The sequence below is a fragment of the Pogona vitticeps genome, chromosome 5 (genome assembly GCF_051106095.1).
Source record: "Pogona vitticeps strain Pit_001003342236 chromosome 5, PviZW2.1, whole genome shotgun sequence".
NCBI lineage: Eukaryota > Metazoa > Chordata > Lepidosauria > Squamata > Agamidae > Pogona > Pogona vitticeps.
Genome location: NC_135787.1, coordinates 135,345,814 through 135,371,649, shown reverse-complemented (window position 1 = coordinate 135,371,649; position 25,836 = coordinate 135,345,814). Strand labels below are relative to the sequence as shown.

Here is a 25,836-nt window from a genome sequence, read left to right as displayed (position 1 = left end):
TAGATAGATAAATAAATAAATAAATAAATAAATAGAGCCAGAATCTATAATCCAGTGGTCCAGATTCAATGCAGCTGAGAAAGATCCCTATTTGAAACCTTGGAGAAACATGGAGCCCAGTGGAGCAATGATTTGATTTGGTCTGCCACTTCCTTGTGGATTTACATTCTCTTTGAAGCTCACCAGGCAACCAGTAGAGCATACTTTAATCTACAGACCACTATGAATCTCTGTTTCCGTCATCTCTCCAAACAGAGATAGAAAAAAAAATCTGGATTAAAAAATAATAATCGTAATAAGGAGATTTTTTTATTATTTCTACCCTTATGCCTCGATTGGTACATTTGAGTAGTCAAAAAAGGAAAGCATTGATGCCCTAACAGTGGCACATTAAGCTGTGTCTGACTACAAGTTTAACAGGCATCATTACACAAACCAAAAGAAGTTTTTAAAAATGTGCTCAATACCACAGGAATAATCCTATATGTATTCTTAACTCTAACAATAAAATTCAAGACAGGAATATTATAGAAAGCAATGAATTATACTGCATACAGAAGACAGCTTTTGTACTAATCAAGGGGCTTAGAGTTCAGAGGTATCGGACTGCAGTCCCCTTCAGCTTCTAGTGTAGCACTGCAAGCATTCATGAATGGCTGTTTGCCTTTTTTCAGACAAATTGTCCCAGTTAAAAATGCAATTAAATAATTTTCTTATTTTCTGTTTCTGCATATATTCCACATATTGAGTAGCATTAACAGGATTGTCATCATTATCATGAACATCTTCATATAAAAATGATAATCATCATTATTGGTTGTTCTGGGTTTTTCGGGTTCTTTGGCCGTGTTCTGAAGGTTGTTCTTCCTGATGTTTCGCCAGTCTCTGGCAGATGCCGGCCACAGAGACTGGCGAAACGTCAGGAAGAACAACCTTCAGAACACGGCCAAAGAACCCGAAAAACCCACAACCATCAGATTCCGGCCGTGAAAGCCTTAGCGAATACATGAAATCATCATTATTATTATGTCAATTCTGACATATGGTGAACCTTTCCATGATTTTCTAGGTAGCAAATACACAGGAGTGGTTTACCATTCTGTTCTTCTGGAGGCATCCTGGAACTATGCAGCTTGCCCTGACTTCACAGGCTATCTCTCCTCTTAGGAGGCATAGTGGGAAATCAAATTCCCAACCTTCAGTTCTACAGCCAGATTCCTAAACCACACAGCTATCCAGCCAGCATAGCCATTAATTATTATTGTTGGTTTAAAAACTACAATTGCATGAGAGCGACATTGAGGAAATTAAAGTTTTGCCTGCTGATTAACAAAAGTCATTTTATACTGACTCTTAACAAAATGCATCCTGCTTCATTACCCGCATTTTGCTGAGGTTTCTGTAATCGTAATAGCTTTCATACTGCTCGGCAATCTTCCTGCACAAGATAATGCCATTCTCCCAGCACTGTAGACAAAGAAAGAGGGATGTTCAACACGAAGAAGAATCAAAATGTTTTTTTAGCTGGTTCAAACAGATTTTCAACTTTTGGCCACACAATCTCACATCAATCAGCACTTTCAGAGAACATTAACAAACAGGAAGAGAACTGATGCTTGTGAGAACTGACAATATGATATCAAAGCATCTTCTTCTTTGGTAATATTGAAGGACATTCATTCCTAGGTGATGAGGACACTTTACCACAGGTTCAACCAATGCCAAACACCTACACAGTCCTTCTGTCTGTAGGTAAGAACATAGGAAGCTGGACATATGGTCCATCTAGACCAAACTGGTGATACTGACCGGCAGTGGTTCTCCATATCAGGCAGGAGTTCTTCTAGCTATAGTTGGAAATGAAGGGGATTGAACCTGTGACCTTTTGCATGTAAATCAAGTGCTCTATCACTGAGCTATAAGCCACCCTATCAAAATGCCACAACTAACATAACCAGTGATGTTGGGTGTATTCATACAAGAAGCAGATGGCAGGAATCACAACTGAATAGCAGAACTAGAATGCATGCCTTTAGGTTTCACATACTGGGCCTACTGAAGTTGAGCTCCAACGTTACCAGGAAGTGCTCTTATTGGAAAAAATGTATGCACCTCGGTTTTAGGCATCTTCTAATATCTGTCCCATTAAAGGAATCAGATGATGCTACCATACTAGCACAATTTTTTTTGGCCTGAAATGGAGCTCAAAGGCTTACATAGCTAGAAGGGTGAGTGTTTTAGAAAGCCTTATTGCATTTTTCAAACACTTGCCACCATCTATAAATCTCTCATGATTGTGGCTTTGGGTGCCCCAATTCCTAAAAGGCTCACTGATGTTCATGTACTACAGCCATTGTTCTCAACCTGCTGCCTCCCCCCCCCCCCAGATAAACTGGACCACATCCTCCATTGTCCCCAGTCAGGTTAGAGACAGACGTACTAAGAATATTTTTTGAACTGGGGACAACATTTGGAGGCTGAATTCCTATGACTGTTAGTTTTCAAGATATAAAATTGTGACCACTACTCAACTGGGTAAATTCAGTTACAACCCTATCGAAACATAACATCCAGCCCACTGCCATAATCCAAACCCTTGAGTGGCTTTCCTAAAGACTGTCTGATCCTCTTTCAAATACAGACCAGGCACAAGCCCCTCACCTTTCACAAATCATTGGTATAAAAGGAGCATAGCATGATCAAAAAGGCAGTGCAGGTTGGACATCAGGCTCCAACTGCAACCATCCTGGACCCTACTGTCTCCCTATCATCCAGAACTTTTAACATGAATATCTGAGGCACAAATATCTTTGTATAAGAACGTGCAGCATTCTAGGAGCTATAGAATTCTCAGTGAACAGAGACCTATGAGCACAGGGGTCTATGTTCAAAGGCTTCTGTATGCACACACTACTCAGAAAAAGAAGGGGGAGAGGCTTAATATGGTTCTTGTTAGGGCTAGAGATGTGGCCCTATAGTCCATAATGCACAGTGGCAGATACTTTTGGAGTGACATCTGCATAAGTCTGTTATAACAAGGCTTCACCCCAGAATGGTATTTTTAGGCAGTGCCAAGAGCATGGGTATGCCCAGTAGGATTCTTAACTTCTCAGAAGTGTTTTTCCTTATAGCAAGCAGATGTGTTACAACATAAACAAGCAAACAAATAGAAGCCCAAGTCTTTTGTTGTCCTGTGGAGCAATTGTGCTGTTTTTTAAAAGACAACACAACACTATCTGAGCATCCTATCAAAATGGACTATTCAAATTAAATATATTATAAAATCACACTCAAGCTTTTAACTGGTATCAGCTAAGAAAAAAGTAGCCAGTTTCCAACTATTCAGACCCAGCCATTGCACACTCTGCTGCTTAAAGACTATGGTGGCTGATCTAAAAAGATTTAGTACAGTTGATAGAATCAGTACAGTGGGGCATAGCGGCTGCAAACAATAGAACAAAAATTCATCATCATTGCTCTAGGGTTCTTTCTTCAAATGTAAACAGGAGATGTTAAATGAGGTAAAAACCAGGCAAGCACTGAGACGTTCTACAGATTAACAGTGCAATTCTAACTTAAAGTAATGTTCACTATAGGGCGAACTCAGACAGAAATCTCTTCTGCTACCAGAAATCCCGTTGTGCTTGGCACAACTCCCTTCTGTTGGCTGATCCTAGAGAACTACTAGCAGAGCCATGTCCCAGCAGAACTGGTCTGACTAAGGTCTGTCAACAGTAGAGACAAAAAAAGGGGGATGGGGAAAAAGCAGAAGCCATATGCTAGATCCAATCATCTTCCAGGCCGGGACAAATGCTTTATACCAAAACAGGCCAAGGTGAAGGTAGCCATAAGCAATCTCCAACATCCTCAAGCTGGAAAGGATTTAGTACAACTTTAGCTGGCTATCCTCATCCATTTTAACTAGCTAGGATTTCACTCTAATGCTATGAATTATAATGATGGTAAACTTCATTTCCTATGAGGTTATCACACATACACAAAAAGATGAACTCACGTTGAATATTAAATATACTTTCAAATAAGCTAATATCTTACAAAATGGGGGGGGGGCTTTCTAGTAATCAACTGCTCAAAACAGCAATTAAAACTGGCAGCCCAATCTACTTACTTTTCCTCGGTCAAAGTTCTGGATGATAGTGAGATGAAGATATTCTTTGCGCTGCCACTCTGTCTGCATGGGATAGTTCAGAAATTCCCGCAGTGGCCGGTCTGACCATTCCAACAGTTCGTCATATAGCAACAGTGTATAAGCAGCTTCTATCATGGGTTGCAAGTAAATATGAAACAAAATATATAAGCATTAGTAGAATTTTCTTTTTTTAAAGAAGTACTATTAAAAATAATCTATTATCTATCTGTTTTCTTTCTGTTTAGGATAACTCCCCATAGGTGTCATGATAAATGAGTCTTTGCTATAACAGAATGAGTCAAACCTTCCCTTCAAATCCCAGATAATGCTGTCACATTTTTGTTCCTCCCTCTTGTGATGAGAAGCTTTCAATTCTGATTCTGTCCAAACTTCAAAAAGTGGCTAACTTTAAGTATGGTTTATTGAAAAAAAAGCCCCACTTGGTAAACCAAACTGGCTGGTTCCAAAGAAACCCCAATTAAGTTCAACAATAATCTGTCATCTATGGATAATGCATTAAACTGTGGTTCATCAAAATGATAAACAAAAGGATCCAAACTCCTCTTTGCAGCTGTACTGGGAAGGCAGGGCGTGTAAGCCTGGAAAAGAAGCCTATATTTATTCCTGTCTACATCAGTTTATGATGATGTCCCAAATGCAGCCAATGCAGCACAAACTGCCATGCATTTATTTACAACAGTGCCCTTGAAAAAGGAGTAGAAAATGTAGGCACCAGTTGCTGAACTGCCCATCCTACTCATATTAGCAAGCCTAGCCAATGTTTGGACATCACAGGAGATGCTATTTAACAACACCTAGAGGATCATGTCCTTCTGTCTTGGACCACGTCCGTCCATCTGTATACAGTATAATGGGAAAATAAAACAAAAAGGACATGGCTTCCATTTTCTGTAAAATAAAAGACAAAGACATAGCTCCTCCCAACACCAATGTGTTGAACAACATTGAAGAATGCCAACAGAATTACATAACAATTGGGAATCATGAGCTGGGTATTCAGTTTTATTGAGAAAAGGTTAGAAAACAAAACATTTATTTAAAAAGAGGTATATAAATGATTTCTGAGACTATATTCAGGTGCTGGGGAACACCGCACACTCCAGGTCAAATATATCAAATACTTTCCCTCTGAACACTATTGATCTCAGTACTACACACAGCCTGTTGAACTACATAGAAGATGTACACCAACCTGATTTGCAATTGCAGCATTGCCTGCCAGCTCTTCAAGGAAAGATTTAAAACTGGCATTAAAAGGGAGAGGGCTGTGCCAAAAACTGTTGGCCCATAAATTTGGCCAGAAGCAGTACAGCAAAACTAGCAGTATTCATAGATTCCAACCTTATCATTTTATTCTGGGGAAGATTACCAATAAAGGAAATGCTTGACATTTCCAGATTCCTTACATTAGGCAGGAGATGTTTGTTGGGGTGGAGAGCAACTGCTATCAGGAGCAGCAACCTCAAAAGTGGAAATGGAAAAAAGTGGGTGGCAGAAGAATATTAGAACTAATAGAAAGAAGAAAATGGAAACATAGCCACCAAACAGCGGAAATAGGCATAGTGATGTTTTCACAGAAGTATTGTAGCTAGCAGAAAATGGCAAATTAAGTATTTTAGTGAATCTATTCAATCAAACTACCAAAGAATAATTCCTGAAATTTGGCTGGAATCCATCTTTATTACATTATACAAAACAGAAAATCCCAAGACTCACATTGATTACAGATTGGTAAGTTTAATAAGTTATTTACTGAAGGTTTTCTTTAAAAGCATGGCAGAAAGCACAAGAAGTGCAAAGAAGTGACAGGAAACTTGCAATTTAGATTCAGAGGAAAATTTGGAACCAGAGAAGCATTATTCTACATACATGTATTTGGGGAAAGATGTCATACCATGGATGCAAATATGTATGCTTGTTTTATTATGAGAAAGGTTTTGACAATGTAGAACAAGGCAAGCTATGGAGGTTTTAGTAAACAAAGATCTCAATTCAAGAGATATTCATATAATTAGCAACCTGTACTGACAACAAAAGGATGCAGTAAAAATTGAAAATCGAATGACAAAGGAATATGACAAAGATATCTTAACATTTGTACACCAAGAACATTTATAGAGATACTCTTGTTGAAACAAATGATGGTATTGTCAATGGAAAAGTTATTAACGGCATCTCATATGCAAATGCTGCAGTATTATTAGAGAACTATTGACATGGCTTTAAAAGATCACTCAATAAAATGTACATGAAAATACAAATGATGCTATGCCTGACATAATCTTCCATAACATGGGATCTCCCATATGTTTTAGAAATCCAGCAGTCCTCATTGGCATGGTTACAGGTCAAGCATGATGCAAACTGGAGCCCAAAATGTCTGGAAGGCATCAGTTTGAAGACGGCTGATCTGATCCACAGATCTATACTCAAGTTACATCTTACTACCTCAACGTGTGTATGACTCTGCTGAACCCTGTACATATTGCTTAGGGATGTAAAAGCTAACCGACCAAAACAAAAAAAAAATTGCCTTGGAAACAGGTATTTTAGAGATTCAAAGGATACATTCGGACTTATTATTTGCAACCAATTTTTGAAGGTTTCAAATAAAAGGAATGTGACATGAGTTCCCCCTGCTCTGTCCCTCTTCCCGCTTTGATTCCCTTCCACATTTGAGCAAGCAATAGTTTGCCACTACAGCACAAGGTATGGTTTGCATAAAACATCAAGGATTGAAACCCAAACAGTAATTTCAGTGCCTGGCTTACAACTAGAATGAAGGCATATAAAGAAGAAATTTGTTCCCATGCCTTGTCACAACCAGCTTTCCCCTGAAAACATGTATGCCAAATTAAGACGAATGAAAGCTTTCAAAAACTCTTCTTTATTCCACTAACACACACTAACAATTTTTCAAAAATATTTTTGTCCAGATAAAATGGTGAAACATTTACCTGTGAAGTTTTGTGCTTTTAGGTGCAGGTCATACAATTTATGTATATATCGAATATACATCTCCTCCTTGTTCAATTCTGTTTTATAAAAATTCTGAGGGGAAAAACATTGTAAAACATTAGACGGGTACAAAAGAACTGTAATAATAAAGTACAACTCCTTTAACACAGTCCTGAAGTGCTTCCTGAATTTTATACCATTTCCTATCAGGAAGACTCTGCTTTCTGGAGATGGAGAAGACAGAGGACTCTGAAATATCATATTTGTGTGATATTCTCCTGGTTCTGTTGGAATAATTTTATCTTTAAAAATGTATTAAAACTTTATATTTTTAAAGCAAAAAAATGTTTTGATCTAGGTTAAAATAAAATAACAAACCAGACGACTTAATTAGGGAAAGAGAGGGAAATCAGATATACAGCTCATCTTTTTTTTCTGTTGCATACAATGTGATAGTTACTGCCAATTGGTACACTACATATATATAATATAATATTGTAAGCACACCAGATGAGAAAACTAAATATGATACATTTAGTCACCAATGGAATTCAAAGCTGCAAATGGAAAATCCATTGCTTAATGATCTGAGATATGGCGATTACTGTGCAGAGTTTTAGGTCTGTGTGGAATGATTACCTGTTAATGCCTTAACAACAAAATATTTTGTGTGGGACATGCCATTTAGTGCACTTCTAAATTGTTAATGTTTTCTTCTTGCCATTTGTAGAATGTTGTTAGCTGCTCCAATAGATCTATGGAGCCATGTGGGTGGTATGTATAAATGTTTAAATAAATATATATGTTTGTATTTTTTAATGAATGAACATGTGTGAATTCTTTAACAATAGGTATTCTAAGGAAAAGAGGCTTTCAACGAACAGTACAGAAGACAAACCTGGAAATGCAGCCATATTGAATGTAGGGAACCTAATCTTAGTATTCAAGTTTCAACTGAACTGGAATGCAAAATTCATACATGGCTGATGCCAGTTAAGGCCACTGTAAAGGCTATGTCAGTGAAGGATGCAGGACTAGGTCTCCTGAATCCATCAACAGAGCATGTTTGTTCCAAGTTTCTGCACAATGCATATCCTTACACTGAAGGATCTAATGCAACATACAAAGAACTGACCACATGGTTGTTTCCCGGATTCTAGTTGCTTAACTATTATGCTAATGGGGCTTGACATGAGTAAGCCTTATGTAAGTATCTCATCCATCCAAGAATATTTGGGAAAATCCAGAGAGAAGATGGATGTACCTCCTCTGGACAGTGATTTGTCCAATCCGACTTGCATATTGGTTGTAGCATGAGAATGACCATATCACCTGGGAAAACATCTTGTTTTTAATGAAGCCATAAAGAGAAATGGTTGTGGGTCTTTATAATGCAAATTCACAGGTGGATTTTGCATTCTGATTTTGTACTTTCTATTAAGTGTTTCTTCTCCTAAGGAAAAAAAGTGCATTAGATGTTCCTTTAGAACTGGTTCACACATTCAAACTGATGAGCAAAAACCAGCACAACTGTATTACTGTTGCCTACTGATTTCCATAACAATAGCCTCCAGGTATGAATGAGCCAGATGGAAGGAAATGTATTTTTTTGACAAATGCTACACCCAATTCTGTTCTAAGACTGCAAGACTTTCACAGGAGTAGCACGCTTTATTCTGAGTGTGCTTGCAGAGTGATGTCTTGTTCAGGTAATAAATTTGTTTTGTTTATGATAAATGTATGCAAAAATGGTACACAGACACATTCCATTGGATAGATACTTTTTCTGGATCCCCTTACTTAAATGAGAGGAAAGAAAATGTGGAAATACATTCACAACTATGGGCTTTAGGGTTTTAAATCACTAAAATTGCAGAAACAGTCTCTTCTCCAGTCATTTAGAAGACAGCTTCTTCTGTCTCCTCCCCAAATAGCATGCTTTGAAAGATCAATGACTTATCACTCCAGCTGGTGATATTTACAGAAATTCCCTTTTCATACAAGTTCCATGTGACCCACCAACAGCATAGCAAAGCAGGGGGAATAATTTTGTTGATGGATAAGAAAAAGCTTCATTATACCATGTTCTGATTGAACAAGAATTGCAGGAATTAATTGCTCTAATCTAGGGATGGGGGTGGGGTGGGTAGTTTAGCTCTTTAGGTATTTTAGACTACCACTCTCATGATCTCTTGGCTATGCTGGCTGGGTCTTCTGGAGCTTAAGGGTCCCAATGATCTCAACACACAATGCATTTATGAACGGGTTGTACACTTTAAAAATTGCATTTTGTATATTTCAGCCATATAATGTTTTATGAGCTGGTCCGACCGTAATAAATAAATAAATTCATTCATTCAATATACAATGCTTCCCTATCCCTGCTCTAAGCCTAAAGGAGTCACTGCTTCTCTTACAGTGTGATCCTATAAACATTTAGCAGGAACTAAACCTGCACCTTCCATTAGTTTGGAGAAGGTCAATATTGTGTTTGTAAACCAAAAAGGATTTATAATGTAGCGCCTATCAATATAGTACATATCAGGACACTCTGATCTGAAACAACTGAGAAAGCAAGTGACATTGTCATCAAGCACTGTAAATGCCAAAGTATGGTCCTTATGGGCGGTTTCAAGGTAGAGAATTAAAAAACAGAGCATATATAAAAAACAACCCTGTCATTAAGATGTCACTTCACAGTTCTCACTCTGGCAAGCTCTCAGAGTTACAAAAATGGCTGAAAACTTCTCTTTTTTCGCTCTTGAAATAAAAGGTGAAGTTTTGGACTTTTCATATGCATTGAGCTCCATTGCTCCGTATAACATTGTTCTCTGTGTGCTAAAGGTTTTTCTCTTGGATTAAAAAGACTGTTGCATGCATTAGGATGGAAATACTGATAAGAGATTGAGAAATTAGAAGGGACCACAATTCATATCACTGATTCTTATGCAGGAATACTTAGGGTATTTAAAGCAAAAAATTTCAATTGTGCAAATGCCTGCTCAGACCCCACCATCCGAAAACCAAATACAAATCTTCAGGCTAAGTGTTACTTGAAGGTGAAGGCAAAAAAGACTAGTCTTCAGCAAAAAAAAAAAAGTTGTTTTATGACTTGGGCAATTTTATTTAACTTCTATACTGCCCATCGTGCTACCAGGGCCACTCTGGGCTGTTTACAACTAAAAACCAGATAAATGATAAATATAATAACAATCAAAATCAAAATTAAACATCAAATGAACATAAACTCGCAATCTAAATAAAAACCTAAAAATATTTTTGAATAATTTAAAAGCAAGATGGTGGAATGGGTAGTAGAAAATGCTGAAACAACCACTGTGTTATAATGTTAAATACTCTAGGAAAGCCTGCCTAAAAGCCATGTGTTCAGTGATCATTTAAAGCTTGTCAGTGAAGGGCCATGTGAATTTCAGGTCAGAGATTGTTCCAAAGGCAGGGAGGAACTGCTGAGAAGGTCAGTGTTCTTATCTGCCCAGCCTGGGAAGATCATGTAAAATGGGCAGATCTCATCAGAAAGAGGCATTCTGCCAGGTATCAAGGTTCCAAACCATTTAGGGCTTTGTAAAACAGCATCATCACTTTGAAGTTGGCACAGAAACAAACAGGTAGCCAGTACACATAGGGAGCATTACAATAGTCTAAACATGAGACTACCAATGCATGGATCAACATGGTGAGGGATCTGGTGTCAAGGAAGGGAAACAGCTGCGTATCCACCTCAGATGTAAAAAGGCATAAGATACTACAGATATGACCTGGGACTGCATTGATAGTGCTGGGTTGAGAAGAACACCCAAGCATTGGGGAGATAACTGACCCCTTTGGGACTCAGGGAATCAAGCACTTCCTAGCCCTTGTATAAACTGTGTTACCTGACACTGCTTGTTGTGTTTTCTTAATAAACAGATATACATAACTTGTCTAATGGTGTCTCTGTTTCTTCAACTGCATAGCTATCCATTTCCAACTCACCTACTTTTTTTCCAACTGCACACTCGGGGGGGGCACTACATGTAAAAAAAAATCATCAACAACATCCCTAGGATAGATAGGAACTCAGGCTGAGGTTCTTGTTTAGCCATAGATAAGGAACTCTCTCAGCCTAGTCTATCCCATAGGACAGATGTCAGCCTCAATGTGTTTCTATCAGAGTTTAGAAAGTACACCAGCTCTCATATAGGCTCCAAATTTAATCTTCAGGTCTTCCAATATGGTTCTGGGCAAAAGTCATGTGTTTCCACAAAAGGGAAAGGAAGGCTCATTAGTGTATACAGAAATGGGACTTCCCCTGAGGAAAAATTTGATACAACACACAACTGATTTTTCGAGTTTGCATCCTTGGGATGTTAACTTCAGATCCTGTAGCATCAGCATTGGGCCATAAGAAGTTTTGGACTTTTCTGCTCTTGTGTGCTATCAAACTCACAACATTCAGCCTAAAGAAGAGTCTTGCAGTACTTTAGAGATTGGCATATACCGTATTTTTCGCTCCATAAGACGCACCAATTTTTTAGGATATGAAAACAGGAAAATATAATCTGTTTTCTTCGCTCCATAAGACGCACAGACTTTCCACCCCCCTGTTTTGTGGGGGGAAAGTGCGTCTTATGGTGCGAAAAATACGGTATATGTGTATGTGTAGATATTTATATATCTGAAGTGGCCTACTAAAAGTACCATCCATTCTTATTTTACGCAGTACTGTGAACAGTGTGTAAATATTATTCATATACAAACTCAAACATAAATAAAAAATGAGGCCTTCCAGTCTATAAACAAGTGTAATCATAAACATAATCCCACTTCAGTTGCAGTACTGTACACAGTAGGACTTGATTCCTAAAAGGCATACACAAGATTTCACTCTATAATGTAATCTTTGTCATTCACCAAATATTATCTTATTAGATGCCAATATAGTCTCAGATTATCCTTTCTGTGATGAAGTCTGTGTATGATCTAAAACCCAACACTATGCGAGGTGGTACTATAAATAGGTTAAACTGATTTTATTGCTTTTATTTGGACTTGTACAGCAGGACCCCTGTACCTGCAGGGGATCCTTTCCACAATCTACTGCAAATGCCTGAAACCACAAATAGTAGTAAATTCTATACATAACACACAACGACGTGGGACAAAGGCCACAAAGCCCACCCCTTGTGTTTTGTATATAGGGCTGTGATAAACCATGGATAACTGAAACTGTGGATACCAATCTTATGGATATGGGGGTCCTACTGTATTTGTGTGATGGTTGCCTTTCTTGTTTTAATCCCTCTCCTTCCCCCCCAAAAAAACATTCCTTTCATAGGTATGTGGTCCATGATAAGGACCATATGCCTACAAAACAACCTCTTCTGTTGTCAGGATTTTCAGGATTTTACATCTTGTGTCTTCTAGACCTAGGATCAGGGACATCCAATGTATCTTTATTTTTCTTCCTGCCTCCAATTGGGACGAAGGTCCTTGACAGAAGGGCAGAGTCAGGTTCACTCTGACTGAGGGCAGCTTATCTTTTACTGAGAAACCCTTGCCAAAAAGAAAAGGAAAAAAAGGGGAGGGATTAACCAGTATGGAACGTTATCCTTTCCATAACAGATATTTTACTGTTACTTTGATGAACCCCACGCCAGGAAAATTGCCCTGTGGCTTGCAGCTGTCTGGCTCTTATCTGTGTCACAGTGGCAAACATTCTAAATGCTCAAACAAGCAACCAGAAGGGGCTCCTACCCTTGGTAAGCAATGTGCTTCACCTTCTCATACATAATGGCTTGGGAGCACCATATTTGAAGGAGCCTGCCTTTCAGCAGGGATGCAGATGAATGTTCATCCTGTCGAGATGTTAGACTGGGAATGAATAGGAAAGAGCAGTACTATAGCAGTACTTCTATTGTCTACCACGCCCCCAAGGGAAGTTAGGATGATTTTGTTCTTAGTGAGGCTTTGACAAGCTTCCAAATCAGTATTATTTCATCAGGACTTTAGTTTTAAAAATTATTTTTACCCTGTTGTTAAATAATGCTTTTACCTCTGTTTTCTTTCTGTCTACTGAATTTGTTGTACATCACTGCTTTCAAAAAAATCAGTCTGTTTTTGAGTTCTGATATATTACATATCAGTGATTTTAAAGTTCTTGTTAGTCTCTTTTTAAAGAAGGTTGTCCAGGTTTTCTTTTTATGTTAGGATTTAATCATGCATCACTTTTGGGTACCCTCATGGGCAAAAGAGGAGGAGGAGGAGGAGAATGAGAAGAAGAGGAGATTTTAAAATATTATTGATCAATGCATCAATCAGTTGTTCAAAAAGAAAAAAATGTGTAGATTACCTTTCAAAATTTAAAGTAGTTTATGGGCTTCGAACAGCAAATTTTTTCTTGTTTACTCTGAGCTTGTAGGTGTGATGGAACAGTCTCCGAGGTATTACTAGTGGGAAAACTGAGTTTATGTACACTACCTCACTAGAATACGTAAAGTGATGTTGGGATCCAACAGGGCAAACATTCTCAGAAGCAGTAAGAAAGGAGAGAAATTACACACCAGGCTCACTGGAGGCAGATCTTCCTGCCCATGGGAAACGTAGGCAATGCTATCAGAACCAAGAGGTTTCTTCATCAGCCCGGTCACTGGGAGTATGCCAGAAGTACTGGCAAGGCTGGCAGACTCTTACTTCCTTGGATCATGGCCAATGACTCTGAGGAAAGCATGCATCATGCTGTTTTCTTTTTTAAGTATAAAATGTCAGCGTTAAAAGGGGGCTCTGCTGACGAATGAGAACAGTGTTGCCAGAACTGTCTAAAATTAGGCAAGAGCATAGATGCCAAGGCTTCTTGGAAAGTTACATTTTTGGACTCTCAGAATCCTGCAGCCACAGCAGTCAGTGGCAATGCTGGCTGGGAAGTTCTGGAAGCTGTTGTTCCAAAATGTAGCATTTCCCTAACTCTAAACAATGTCGGTTGTTGTGAGTTTTCCAGGCTGTCTGGCCGTGTTCTTAAAGTTTTTCTTCTTAACATTTCGCCAGTCTCTGTGGCCGGCATCTTCAGAGGACAGGAGTCAGAACTCTCTCTGTGCTCTGGTGCAGTTTGTTGGATAGTTGAGTATTTATAGCTCTGGGATCAGCTTTTGTCCTTTTCAGGAGATTGGGTGATTATGATGATCAGCATGTTTTTGTTGTGGGTGGGTTTTCTGAAGACATCAAGGCCCTTTTTCAGAAGACATCAAGGCCCTTTTCCAACACTGCCTAATGACCAACTGTTTTCAGTGGGATAACGAGTTCTATGAACAGACAGATAGAGTGGCCATGGGGAGCCCCCTCAGCCCAGTTATAGCAAACTTCTACATGGAACATTTTGAAAAACAGGCCATGGCTTTGGCACCCTTCGCACCCACAGTCTGGTTCCGATACGTGCATGACTCCTTCACAATCTGGAACCATGGTGAAGAAAAACTGGAAGAATTTCTAAACCATCTCAACAGCATCCACCCAAATAGGCAATTCACCATGGAAAAAGAAAATAGAGTGCCAACTCCCTTTCTTAGATGTCCTGGTCATACGCAAAACTGACCTCCTATTAGGACACAAGGTCTACAGAAAACCCACCCACACAGACCAGTACCTACTCAAAAACTCCAACCACCACCCACAACAAAAAAGAAGCATAATCAAAACACTGGTAGACCATCCAAAGTGGAACTGTGAAGTTCAATTTCTCAGCACCGAACTCAACCACCTGAGCTGGGCCCTACAGGCAAATGGCTACTCCAAGAATGAAATCACAAGAGCCATCAAACCAAGAAAACACCAATCTGAAGAGGAAAAACAGCCACCCACAAATAAAGTATTTCTGCCATACATCAAAGGGGTCACGGACCGCATCGGGAAATTTTGAAAAAACACAACCTACAAATAGTATTGGAAAACTCAACAGTGGCCAGAGGACTGGAAAAGATCAGTCTACATCCCAATCCCAAAGAAAGGCAGTGCCAAAGAATGCTCCAACTACCGTACAATTGCACTCATTTCGCACGCTAGCAAGGTTATGCTCAAAATCCTACAAGGTAGGCTTCAGCAGTATGTGGACCGAGAACTCCCAGAAGTACAAGCTGGATTCCGAAGAGGCAGAGGAACTCGAGACCAAATTGCTAACTTGCGCTGGATTATGGAGAAAGCCAGAGAGTTCCAGAAAAATATCTACTTCTGCTTCATTGACTATGCGAAAGCCTTTGACTGTGTGGACCACAGCAAACTATGGCAAGTTCTTAAAGAAATGGGAGTGCCTGACCACTTTATCTGTCTCCTGAGAAACCTATATGTGGGACAGGAAGCAACAGTTAGAACTGGTCATGGAACAACTGAGTGGTTCAAAATTGGGAAAGGAGTACGGCAAGGCTGTATATTGTCCCCCAGCTTATTTAACTTATATGCAGAATACATCATGCGGAAGGCTGGACTGGAAGAAACCCAAGCCGGAATTAAGATTGCCGGAAGAAATATCAACAACCTCCGATATGCAGATGATACCACTCTGATGGCAGAAAATGAGGAGGAATTAAAGAACCTTGTAATGAGAGTGAAAGAGGAGAGTGCAAAAAACGGTCTGAAACTCAACATCAAAAAAACTAAGATCATGGCCACTGGTCCCATCACCTCCTGGGAAATAGAAGGGGAAGATATGGAGGCAGTGTCAAATTTTATCTTCCTGGGCTCCATGATCACTGCAGATGGAGACAGCAGCCCTGAAATTAAAAGGCGCCTTCTTCTTGGGAGGAAAGCGATGACAAATCTGGACAGCATCTTGAAAAGCAGAGACATCACCTTGCCAACAAAAGTCCGAATAGTCAAAGCTATGGTTTTTCCTGTCGTGATGTATGGAAGTGAGAGCTGGACCATAAAGAAAGCAGACCGCCGAAGAATTGATGCCTTTGAATTGTGGTGCTGGAGGAGGCTCTTGAGAATCCCCTGGACTGCAAGGAGAACAAACCTATCAGTTCTAAAGGAAATCAAGCCTGAGTGCTCATTGGAAGGACAGATCCTGAAGCTGAGGCTCCAGTACTTTGGCCATCTAATGAGAAGAAAAGACTCCCTGGAAAAGACCCTGATGTTGGGAAAGTGTGATGGCAAGAGGAGAAGGGGACGACCGAGGATGAGATGGCTGGACAGTGTCTGCGAAGCAACCAACATGAACCTGACACAACTCCGGGAGGCAGTAGAAGACAGGAGGGCCTGGCGTGCTCTGGTCCATGGGGTCACGAAGAGTCGGACACGACTAAACGACTAAACACACACACAAATAGTATTCAGGCCCACCACAAAAATACAACAAATGTTATGGTCAGCAAAGGACAAAAGGGAACCCCTCACCACTGCAGGAGTATACTGGATACATTGCAGTTGTGGCCAGGTATATATTGGAAACACAAAACATAGCACCCACACCAGAATCAAAGAACATGAGAGACACTGCAGACTAAAACAACCGGAAAAATCGGCAGTAGCTGAACATGCCCTAAAACAAGCTGGACATGAAATTCTATTTCAAAACATAGAAGTACTGGACAACAACAGCAATCATTATGTTAGACTGCACAGGGAAGCCATTGAAATCCACAAACACAAGCAGAGCTTCAACAAAAAAGAAAAGTTTGAAACTCAACAAAGTCTGGCTCCTAGCACTGAAAAATACAGCCTGCAAAAGGTCAACAAACTCTACCCAGGCACAAGGACCGGTGATCACTGCAAACAAAAGACCAGCTAACTACATCCATCAATCAAAGTGACAGATAACTTCTCCCCCTTATCACAATACACCCACATCAAAGACACACTGATCACCATAATCACCCAATCTCCTGAAAAGGACAAAAGCTGATCCCTGAGCTATACTCAACTATCCAACAAACTGCACCAGAGCACAGAGAGAGTTCTGACTCCTGTCCTCTGAAGATGCCGGCCACAGAGACTGGTGAAATGTTAGGAAGAAAAACCTTAAGAACACAGCCAAACAGCCAGGAAAACTCACAACAACCATCGGATCCCGGCCATGAAAGCCTTTGAGAATACATCTAAACAATGTTGTCGCCATATTCAAAACATCCTTGGGCTGGGAATAGCTCAGTAGTTTAGGTTGGGAGTTTAATTCTCCACCGTGCCTCCTTTGTTAAAACTGCATTCATTGTCTTCCCATACAGATCTTCAGTGTGAAAATTAAGATCTTCCAAGTCAAAGTGATACTCACCAACAAGCTGACAGTACAGCCAATCTTTTTGCCATCCACTTCTCCCATTTTCATACAGTCCCTGGATGTGGTGGAGGAAGAAAATCAGATCAAATTATGTGGGAAAGAATTAATTATGCACATCAGATAAAATGATGTTTCTGAGAGAAATATATGTGCTAAAATATTCAAATATACTGTTGATACAAGAATCTGTAACAACTGGTATTCTTAAAGTGAAATCAAATAGCTGATGGCTCCAAATGGGGAATTGGCATAAATCAACCCTAAATTACCCTGTTTACCCAAAAATAAGACCTAAACTGAAAATAAACCCTAGTATAATTTTTCAGGATGCTCGTAATATAAGCCCTACCCCAAGAATAAGCCCCAGTTAAGTGAAACCCTGCCCTCCAACATTGTGCAACAACCAGAATAAGATGACATGACTATATTTGAATAAATGTAGATTGCTGTACATTAAAAAAATAAAACATCCTCTGAAAATAAGCCCTAATGTGTTTTTTGGAGCAAAAATTAATATAAGACCCTGTCTTATTTTCGGAGAAACACGGTAAAGCTATATACGCCACTGTGGCAGACAGCCCACACGTCACTCCTGTCAGGCATTTTAGAGCTCTAGTGCAGGAGCCTATGACCGGACAGGAGGGGTGGAGTCAGGAAAACTGTGTGTGTCAGAGAGGGAGTTAGATTAAAGACTGTGAAGTGTTTAGACAAGATATGGGACAGTTGGTGTATTATAGAATATTAAAGAGTTAAAAGGAATTAGAAGTACATAGACAAAGAATATATTGAGACCTTGATTAAAGTAAATGAATACAAGCAAGCTTACATACACTGTAATCCAATCCAAGTTTATTGAATGAATGATAATAGAACATCCATGATTTTCTTTCTGTGATTTTCTTACTACTCCGTAAATAAACCTAGTTATCTTTGGCAGCAAGAGTGTGAGATTCATAATTGATATAGTAAGTATAATATCCTCTGGTGGCAGCGAATAAAAGTGAAAAGAACAAGTTGTGTCCGAAGGTGAACTTGTGTGAGAGGCAAAACATACAGGGGTCACTGGGGGTGCGTGACAGTCACTGTAATTATCACACATTCTTCCTCTGTTCCTTCTGCTTCATTCCTTTCCTTGCTTGTTTCTCTGATACCTACTCTGGATATGGTAAGCCCTTGGGTTGGGGGAACTACATTCCCTTGCAAAGAGCCAAATGCAGTACATGGAGAGTACTGAATTAATTATCATCAATATCATTATGCACATTTCACTACAAAGTAGTTAACATTTTTTTAAAAAACATCCTTCTGCCTTAGATTGAAACAAAATACAGTAGGACCTCGCTTAACGAGCGCACCGTATAACGATGAAATCGCATAGCGATCCGTTTTTTTTGGATCGCTAATGCGATCGCTCAACGAGCTTCAGATAGGGAGAATTTCGCTTTGCGAAGATCGGTAAGCGTTTCGCTTACCGATCTTCGCAAAATGAAGCTCCGACGATCAGCTGTTTGGCGGACAAAATGGCCGCCGGAAGCCTCAAAATGGCTGCGCGCAGCATTTTCGCGCCCTCCCCTCACTTAACGAGGGTGCGAAAATGGCTGCCGGCCATAGGAAACCTCGCTGAACGGTGAGTAGAGGAGCCTTTTGGAACGCATTAAACGATGTTTAATGCGTTCCAATGGCTTTCCCTGTCCCGTTCAGCGATGTTTCGCTATAGCGAAGGTTAATCCAGAACAGATTAACCTCGCTATGCGAGGCACCACTGTACTATTTTCAGTGTCATCGGACTGAAGAAGGTGCATACATTGCCCCATCACAAACTCACCACTATGCAGAGATCCAAACTAGGACCCAAAAAACAGTACAGTACAATAAGATCTCTGTGTTTATAATTGTTTTCAGCACTTCGGTATGCCTGAAGTAGCTTTTTGGAACCAGAATCTAAACCTGAGCAACTAAAACATGTAATTTCAATAGAGATGAGGTAACGGTGTAAGGGTAAAATTACACTGACGAATAATGTGGGAAATGCTCTAGAATTAGGATGGCCTGGTTCACATTGTTTCCCACTGACTACCTGATATAAAATTGGTACAATCACTTGAGCTAATGTGGAGGGGTTTGTAGATGTTGTATTTGAGCCAATCCAGCCAAGCTACAGCAGTACCATGAGAGAATCAGGGCAGCAGGGAAAATTGTTGCCACTTGAATCCTGTCCTCTCCACACCTGGTGTCTAGGTCTGTTTCAGCTTCCCTTTCTTTCTTTCTTTCTTTCTTTCTTTCTTTCTTTCTTTCTTTCTTTCTTTCTTTCTTTCTTTCTTTCACTTACTTACTTACTTACTTACTTACTTACTTACTTACTTACTTACTTACTTACTTACTTACTTACTTACTTACTTACTTACTTACTTACTTACTTACTTACTTACTTACTTACTTACTTACTTACTTACTTACTTATTCTTTTATTTAACAACTTGCTAATCTAGCACTAGGGCAGCCAGGGAACCAAAGGAGGATAAAAACAGAGCAAGCATGTGGTAGAAAGAGAAGGAAGTTTTACGGTACTTTGGCTCTAACTGTGCCTCTTGCAAATCTAGATTGTTAGAGTCAAGCCACCTTAAAAAACAACACTCTCTCTCTCTCTCTCTCTCTCTCTCTCTCTCTCTCTCTCTCTGTGCCTGTGCGCACTGAGTCCTCTTTTTTCTTAATAAGCTAGAAACAAGGCTAAAATACAAAATGTCCTCCTCTCTCTCTGACGATTCCTCACCTACCCCACCCAGTCCCCTAGCTGTCCCCCTTTTTTAAAAAGGAAAAAAAACTGAATGGGAAGAGGCAAACAAGCAGATGCAGGTACCAGGTGTAGGGAGGAGAAGATTCAAATAGTTAATAAGCTACAAACAAGGTTGATTTATTTCCCTCTCTTTGCTGACTCCTATGTGGTGGACTGAGGCAAATGAACCTGCGGAAACCCATCTTCCCAGCTGCAACTTTGCAATGGATCTATTCACATTTTCCCCACTGTAGAGCTGCACCCTTCGTTTGCTGCAACAGATAAAAAACAGAAAAGAATATTCTGATACTTTAAAGACAACAAGCATTAATTTGGCAGAAGCTTTCACAAGCTGCAGCCCACAGAATCTGATGCAAGGAACGTTGCCTAAGCAGGCAGAGACAGTTATAAATGTTTGGGTGGGATGGGGATGAAGGGAGAAAGAAATGCAAAATACAAATATGGATGATTGTCTTAACAATTGTTTCTACAGTGAAAAGCACCACACTGCCCTTAATTGTCTGTACCTTTGCTTTCTTAAATGATAATCATCAGTGTTTGTATTTGTAGCCTCTCTGTTTCCCTTCATCTTCCTCCCACTCAAGCCTGTGTATAAATAATACCTGCCTACTTGGGTAACAGTTTCCATCTGATGAAGTGGGCTGCAGTCTACAAAAGCTTAGGACAAATAAAATATATTAATCTTTAAGGTTCCATTGTTTTTACAAGCTGTATGAAACTGAAAACAAAGACAGCAAATATTTCAAGTACGGTATATAGAATGTCTACAAACCTAAAACTATAAAAGAGACTGGGATTCAAGATCCATACGATCCATAAGTTCCACTAAACTCAGTGAAGCAGATTCTTAAGTAAACATCCATATGAAGATTGCAATCAATATTTCTCTGAATTTGGCTTAGAGGTAGCAGTGGTGGTGGGAGAACAAACACGTACTTTGATGACTAGTGGCTAAAAGACTGAGCTGTGGATCAAGAAATACACCATCTGAATCTCACCTATGTCAAAAACTCACTAGGCAGTCTTAAGTAAATCCTTCCCTGTTAACCACAGTCCATTTATCTGTAATCTAGGATGATAAGACTGTTGTAAGGTAGGGAAAAGCAAAATGTGGCCCTCCAGATGTGACTGAACAGTAGCTCTCATCAGCCCTAGCTAGAACAGCCAGTGGTGCGGGGGTGACAGCATTTACAAACCCACAACATCTTGTAAGCCACAAGTGTCTGCCCCTTTTAATGCAAATTACATTTCGGTAACAGATTTGGTTTGCTCTCATAGGTCTGGCTTTTTCCCCTGGCAGTGTGAGGTGACCACATCAGCTGGCAGACTGGAAGGAAACAAAAGTTGTTCTCCTGGATGTTCCCTTCCAGCGAGGGATGGAATAAGGAGGGCCAAATAATATGTTTTGAATCCCTTAAATCTGCTGCTGTCAGATATGCTAGAAGATGTCACCGATACTAAAGAGAAAAAAAAGAAAGGGGTTGGGGCAACAGCATTTTGTTCCTTCTTCAGACACCCAGATATCATGGATCAGTAATGGAGGAGAAGGAGCAGCAGCAGCAGCAGCTACTATTGCTTTATTAAAACTGCAGGTGTTGTTATTCACTCTGAATCCCAAATGCAAAACCACTTATGCTTTCTGTTGTTAAATGATGACCTTGCAAAGCAACATGGTTAACAGCATATTGCCTGATAAACAGTGTCAACCTAGATGGGTGGGATCTCCATCGATCTAAGAAACTACATGGACAACTAGTATGTCATAGGTGTAGATGGACAGACATGAGCAACTCAAAGTTTCTTGAGTCCAAATCTCATGTGGCATCAAGAAGAAAGAATGGAGAGTTTCACCACCTATCTCCTATATGTGTGCCTACTCAGTGTTATGTTTCCAGGCCACAGATGGTCTTCCATTCAAAAAGTACAGTGTCTAAAGCTATTAGTCCTCTCTTGTCAACCACATCAGCTGTAACAGCTTGCAGGGCTGTTCAAAGTGAGAAGGAATTGCATCGTGTCCTATATGAAATGCATCAGAAGAAGAATGGCAAGGAACAACGCAGTGCTGATGCCACCCCTGACCTTAACATGGCAAAGGCAGCTCAATACATTTTCCTGCCTGAGGTGGAATAGCAAATGACACCCCCTACCTCCCATATTCATGCCGAAGTCAAGTCAAGTTAGTTTTCCACTGGACACAGTCAATCCAACAAGTCTTCCTCCCCAGCCCCAATGAAAATAAAAATGCAATGATAATTGATCATAGAACTAAGAATTTGCTATGCTTCTGTGACACACCGTCACCTGCCAGAGACATAGATCTGGCTTTAGTAGCAAAGGCAGCCCTTTGCTCTTATGTGTCTCTTCTATGAAAATAACCTATGCAGTAACACTTAGAGCATATCTGTATATACTGGGAACATGGAATTCTACAAACTGTTTCTAACTTCACAATGTTTGAAGAGAGGAAACCTTCCTGGACACAGAAAATTAACATGTTGTTCAAAAAGAAGATTAAGCAAGACTGCTTCCTCTTGATATGCAAGTTTTCAATACAGTTTTTGATAGGGTGGGGAGGGGCATATGATCTTTCCATCTATATCCCACATATGGGAAGCCATACCAACCTTTTTTTGTTTCTGTCCTGGAACACTGTCCTTTATGTTTGCTAAAGGCCACAGAAGGGGCTTAAAATCATATTTTATGACTTCTGGCATATCTGCTCCTGAAAACTTAGGGTCTATGAGTATGTGTGTATTTCTTGGCAATAATCATCGACCCCAACAAAATACTGTTGTTAGACTTGCAGACAACTGAATATTTCTTCTTATAAAGCATGCAACAATTGCTCACCTGTAGTCCAGCAGCCTCTCCATAAGGCGAGTTACAGTGGCAATTAATGAAACGCCACTTTCTCTCCATGTTTCACGTTCAATTTTCTTTAGCAGGCTAGAAGGAATGAACCCAGGGCAGAATATCAGCATTTATTTTTACCGGTCTCCATAACAACCATTTGTACTCAAAGGTACCCAAAAATGTCTTAGCAATATCTGCTCATTCACACATTTAAATATATACTTTCCCCCCTTTCTCATACAAAACACAATTGCAAGTATTATCTTACCTGGGATACGGACCAAAGAGTGGAATTCTAGTCCAGGAAGCATTGACAAGGCAAATTGATTTTTTTTAGGTTAGCCAACTCCAAGTCAACACACAGAGAGATAACATCCTATTTTCAATATGTAGATATGCACACACAGAGAGAGATTTCACAGCCTTTACACACAGAAGCTTCAGAGTTTATATTCCATTCTTACTCTATTGTGCTATTTACTAGACCAGCATTTTGCCACCAAGAAAATAAATTGAAGGTTTTGTTACCTAGAGGAGAGCATTTCCCATCTCCCTGCTCCCTTCCGACGAGATTTCAAATCTTCCCAATGTAGGATTTTTCCTCCTCTACTTTAGTCGACAGTAGTTCTGCACCCACACAATTCACTGCATTGTAACTGCCACAGGAAAAGCCTTTTCCTCAGATTTTTTTAAACCCATACTTCCCTTTCGCTTGGTGTTATTTATGCATTTCAGTCTCATTCATTTAACCATTAAATAATTGATGGCTTCTCGATGGCAAGTGTTAGTCCAGTTCTCTAAGTCAATTAGAATGAGAGTTACTGAGCTCAGCCGGTATACAGAAGTATAGAAAGAGAACCACTGGCAATGCTGCCAACGGACATCAATTAGCATTTGCTGTGGGTCTAAAATAAAGGTATCGCAATGTCTTTTTTGCCCTGGACCTCCTTCCTCTTAAGTCAGACACATGCAAACTTGGCTGCTGTACAGCGGTTGTAGGAAGGGCACTTTGCATATGTTCAAAAGGACTCTTGCCTTTATTATTGCTTCCTATTTTTCAAAGCTGAAAGTTGTAATAAAAAGGGATTCTAGAGGCAATTCTAGAATATCTCACCAGAATTATATTTTTATAGACATTTAGCACTGTGGCTATATCAGTGGTATGTGTTCAATAAAAGTAGGATGGCAAAAAACACTAGAGAAAAGCCTATTACTCTGCTCAGGTTAAGAAGGTATGGGGACAGTAAGAGAAGAGCAGGTTCAGCAGCCCAACATTCACTCCGACTGATGCTCTTCTATCTGTATTTCTACAGATTGGTGAAGTGATCTATACAATAGGTTCTTTCTGCAGGAGATGATGGGGAAGCAGAAAGAAACACCAGATTTTATTTATTTATTTATATTTTTGCAAAGCACAGCAGGAGATGCAGAGTGTAATCAGGGAAAAGTCAGAAGGGTGACTTCATAATTTGGTTGAGACACTAGTACGGTGGCAGGACATGACAAAAACTTGTTGCTCAGATCGAAACAGCAAAGGCCAACACAGAAAGCACAAGAACGCTTAACACATCCATCAGGAAGTCAAGAATAGATGGATACGGAGTTGGCCAGCTCATAAATACCAATTGTCATATGCAAAATTTAACTTATGACATTTCTTGGGAAGTGCTACTTTTTTGGCACTGCCAAAGTGGAATCTTGAATGCAGCAATAGGTATACACAACTGGATCACCATTTTACTTAATCAGGAAAATTATATCCTGGATTTCTGCTCCACCCCACTTTCAAATTGGCACCAGGAGTTGGGAGCCATCATACACAAATGTTTGTAGCAATTTCCCTACAGCTATCACACAACCGGGAACTACTAATTAGTTCTTAACTAATCCAATTACTTTGAGCTGCCCACTGAGTCTGACGGCTGACATCTGCTTTTGTGGAGTGCAGCCCACTTCTTTGGGTACAACTGATGATGCAACTTCCTGTATTTAACTATAGTTAGGAAAACTGTCCGCTAGTTTGTTTGTTGGTTGGTTTGGTGGCAGGAGATTACAGCCTAACATGACTACCCCTTTGGGAATTTCTAGTAAGTTTTATCACCCTACAAGGTCAACAACTATAGGCTGGGAGCAGCGATAATGCAGTTCCAATATCATTGGCCAAACGTCCGGCCCAAGGTCTTGTAAGTGCACACTTCAGATGATATGCTAAGTAGAGGTGCGAGGGAATTTGGCTGCTGAATTGTGGACCTCTGCCCTCCCTTCCTCCAGCTAATGCAGCTGCCGTGTATTCCTAGGATGAGAGAAGGAAAGGACTACCCAATGATGGCAGAGATCAGCTGAAGGCTTTAGAAATAAAGTGGAGACACTGAACATGCTCCAACTTTATATAAGATATACATTTCACTGCTATCTACTAGGTTCAGTCTAGCCCACAGCAACTGAAAAAAAGCAATCAATGTAGCCAACTGGAACTTCTCTGCATATTTCTCTCTGTGTTTACAAGCATGTGTTTGCCCTTCAGGCATTATAAAGTTTACCTAGGGACCTCCAGGAAATACATCTGCTACCTAAGATATAGAACAGTCCAGAGGGATGAAGGGGTTGAAAAGCTGGGCTTCATTTATTTCACTTTATTCAGGGAAAGGTTCTGAATTCATATAGGGATTAGGAAATGGTGCAGGCGGAATATGTTCTCTAGCCTGAAGGCTTCTCTCCACGAAATATCAAACACTTGCTCAAGGTGAGAGCTTCTCAAAATAAGGGTGGCTATAATCTCTCAGAACGGATACGGATTAG

General features: G+C 39.9%; 1 protein-coding gene across 7 annotated transcripts in view; it reads right to left on the bottom strand.

Moving 5' to 3' along the window:
• The window catches only part of DOCK4 (dedicator of cytokinesis 4), a 312,022-nt gene that overhangs the window by 37,068 nt on the left and 249,118 nt on the right, over positions 1-25,836 (bottom strand). For 4 of the 7 annotated variants that reach the window (XM_020810435.3, XM_020810438.3, XM_020810440.3 and 1 more), the window contains exons 33-38: positions 23,306-23,332; positions 23,035-23,130; positions 17,385-17,445; positions 7,129-7,222; positions 4,130-4,278; positions 1,381-1,467 (exon numbers count right to left, since the gene is read on the bottom strand). In XM_020810435.3, coding sequence (XP_020666094.1) covers positions 1,381-1,467; positions 4,130-4,278; positions 7,129-7,222; positions 17,385-17,445; positions 23,035-23,130; positions 23,306-23,332 — 514 coding nt within the window. The remainder of the gene's footprint in view (positions 1-1,380; positions 1,468-4,129; positions 4,279-7,128; positions 7,223-17,384; positions 17,446-23,034; positions 23,131-23,305; positions 23,333-25,836) is intronic. The other 3 variants (XM_020810436.3, XM_020810439.3, XM_078376832.1) reach the window with 1 other exon arrangement.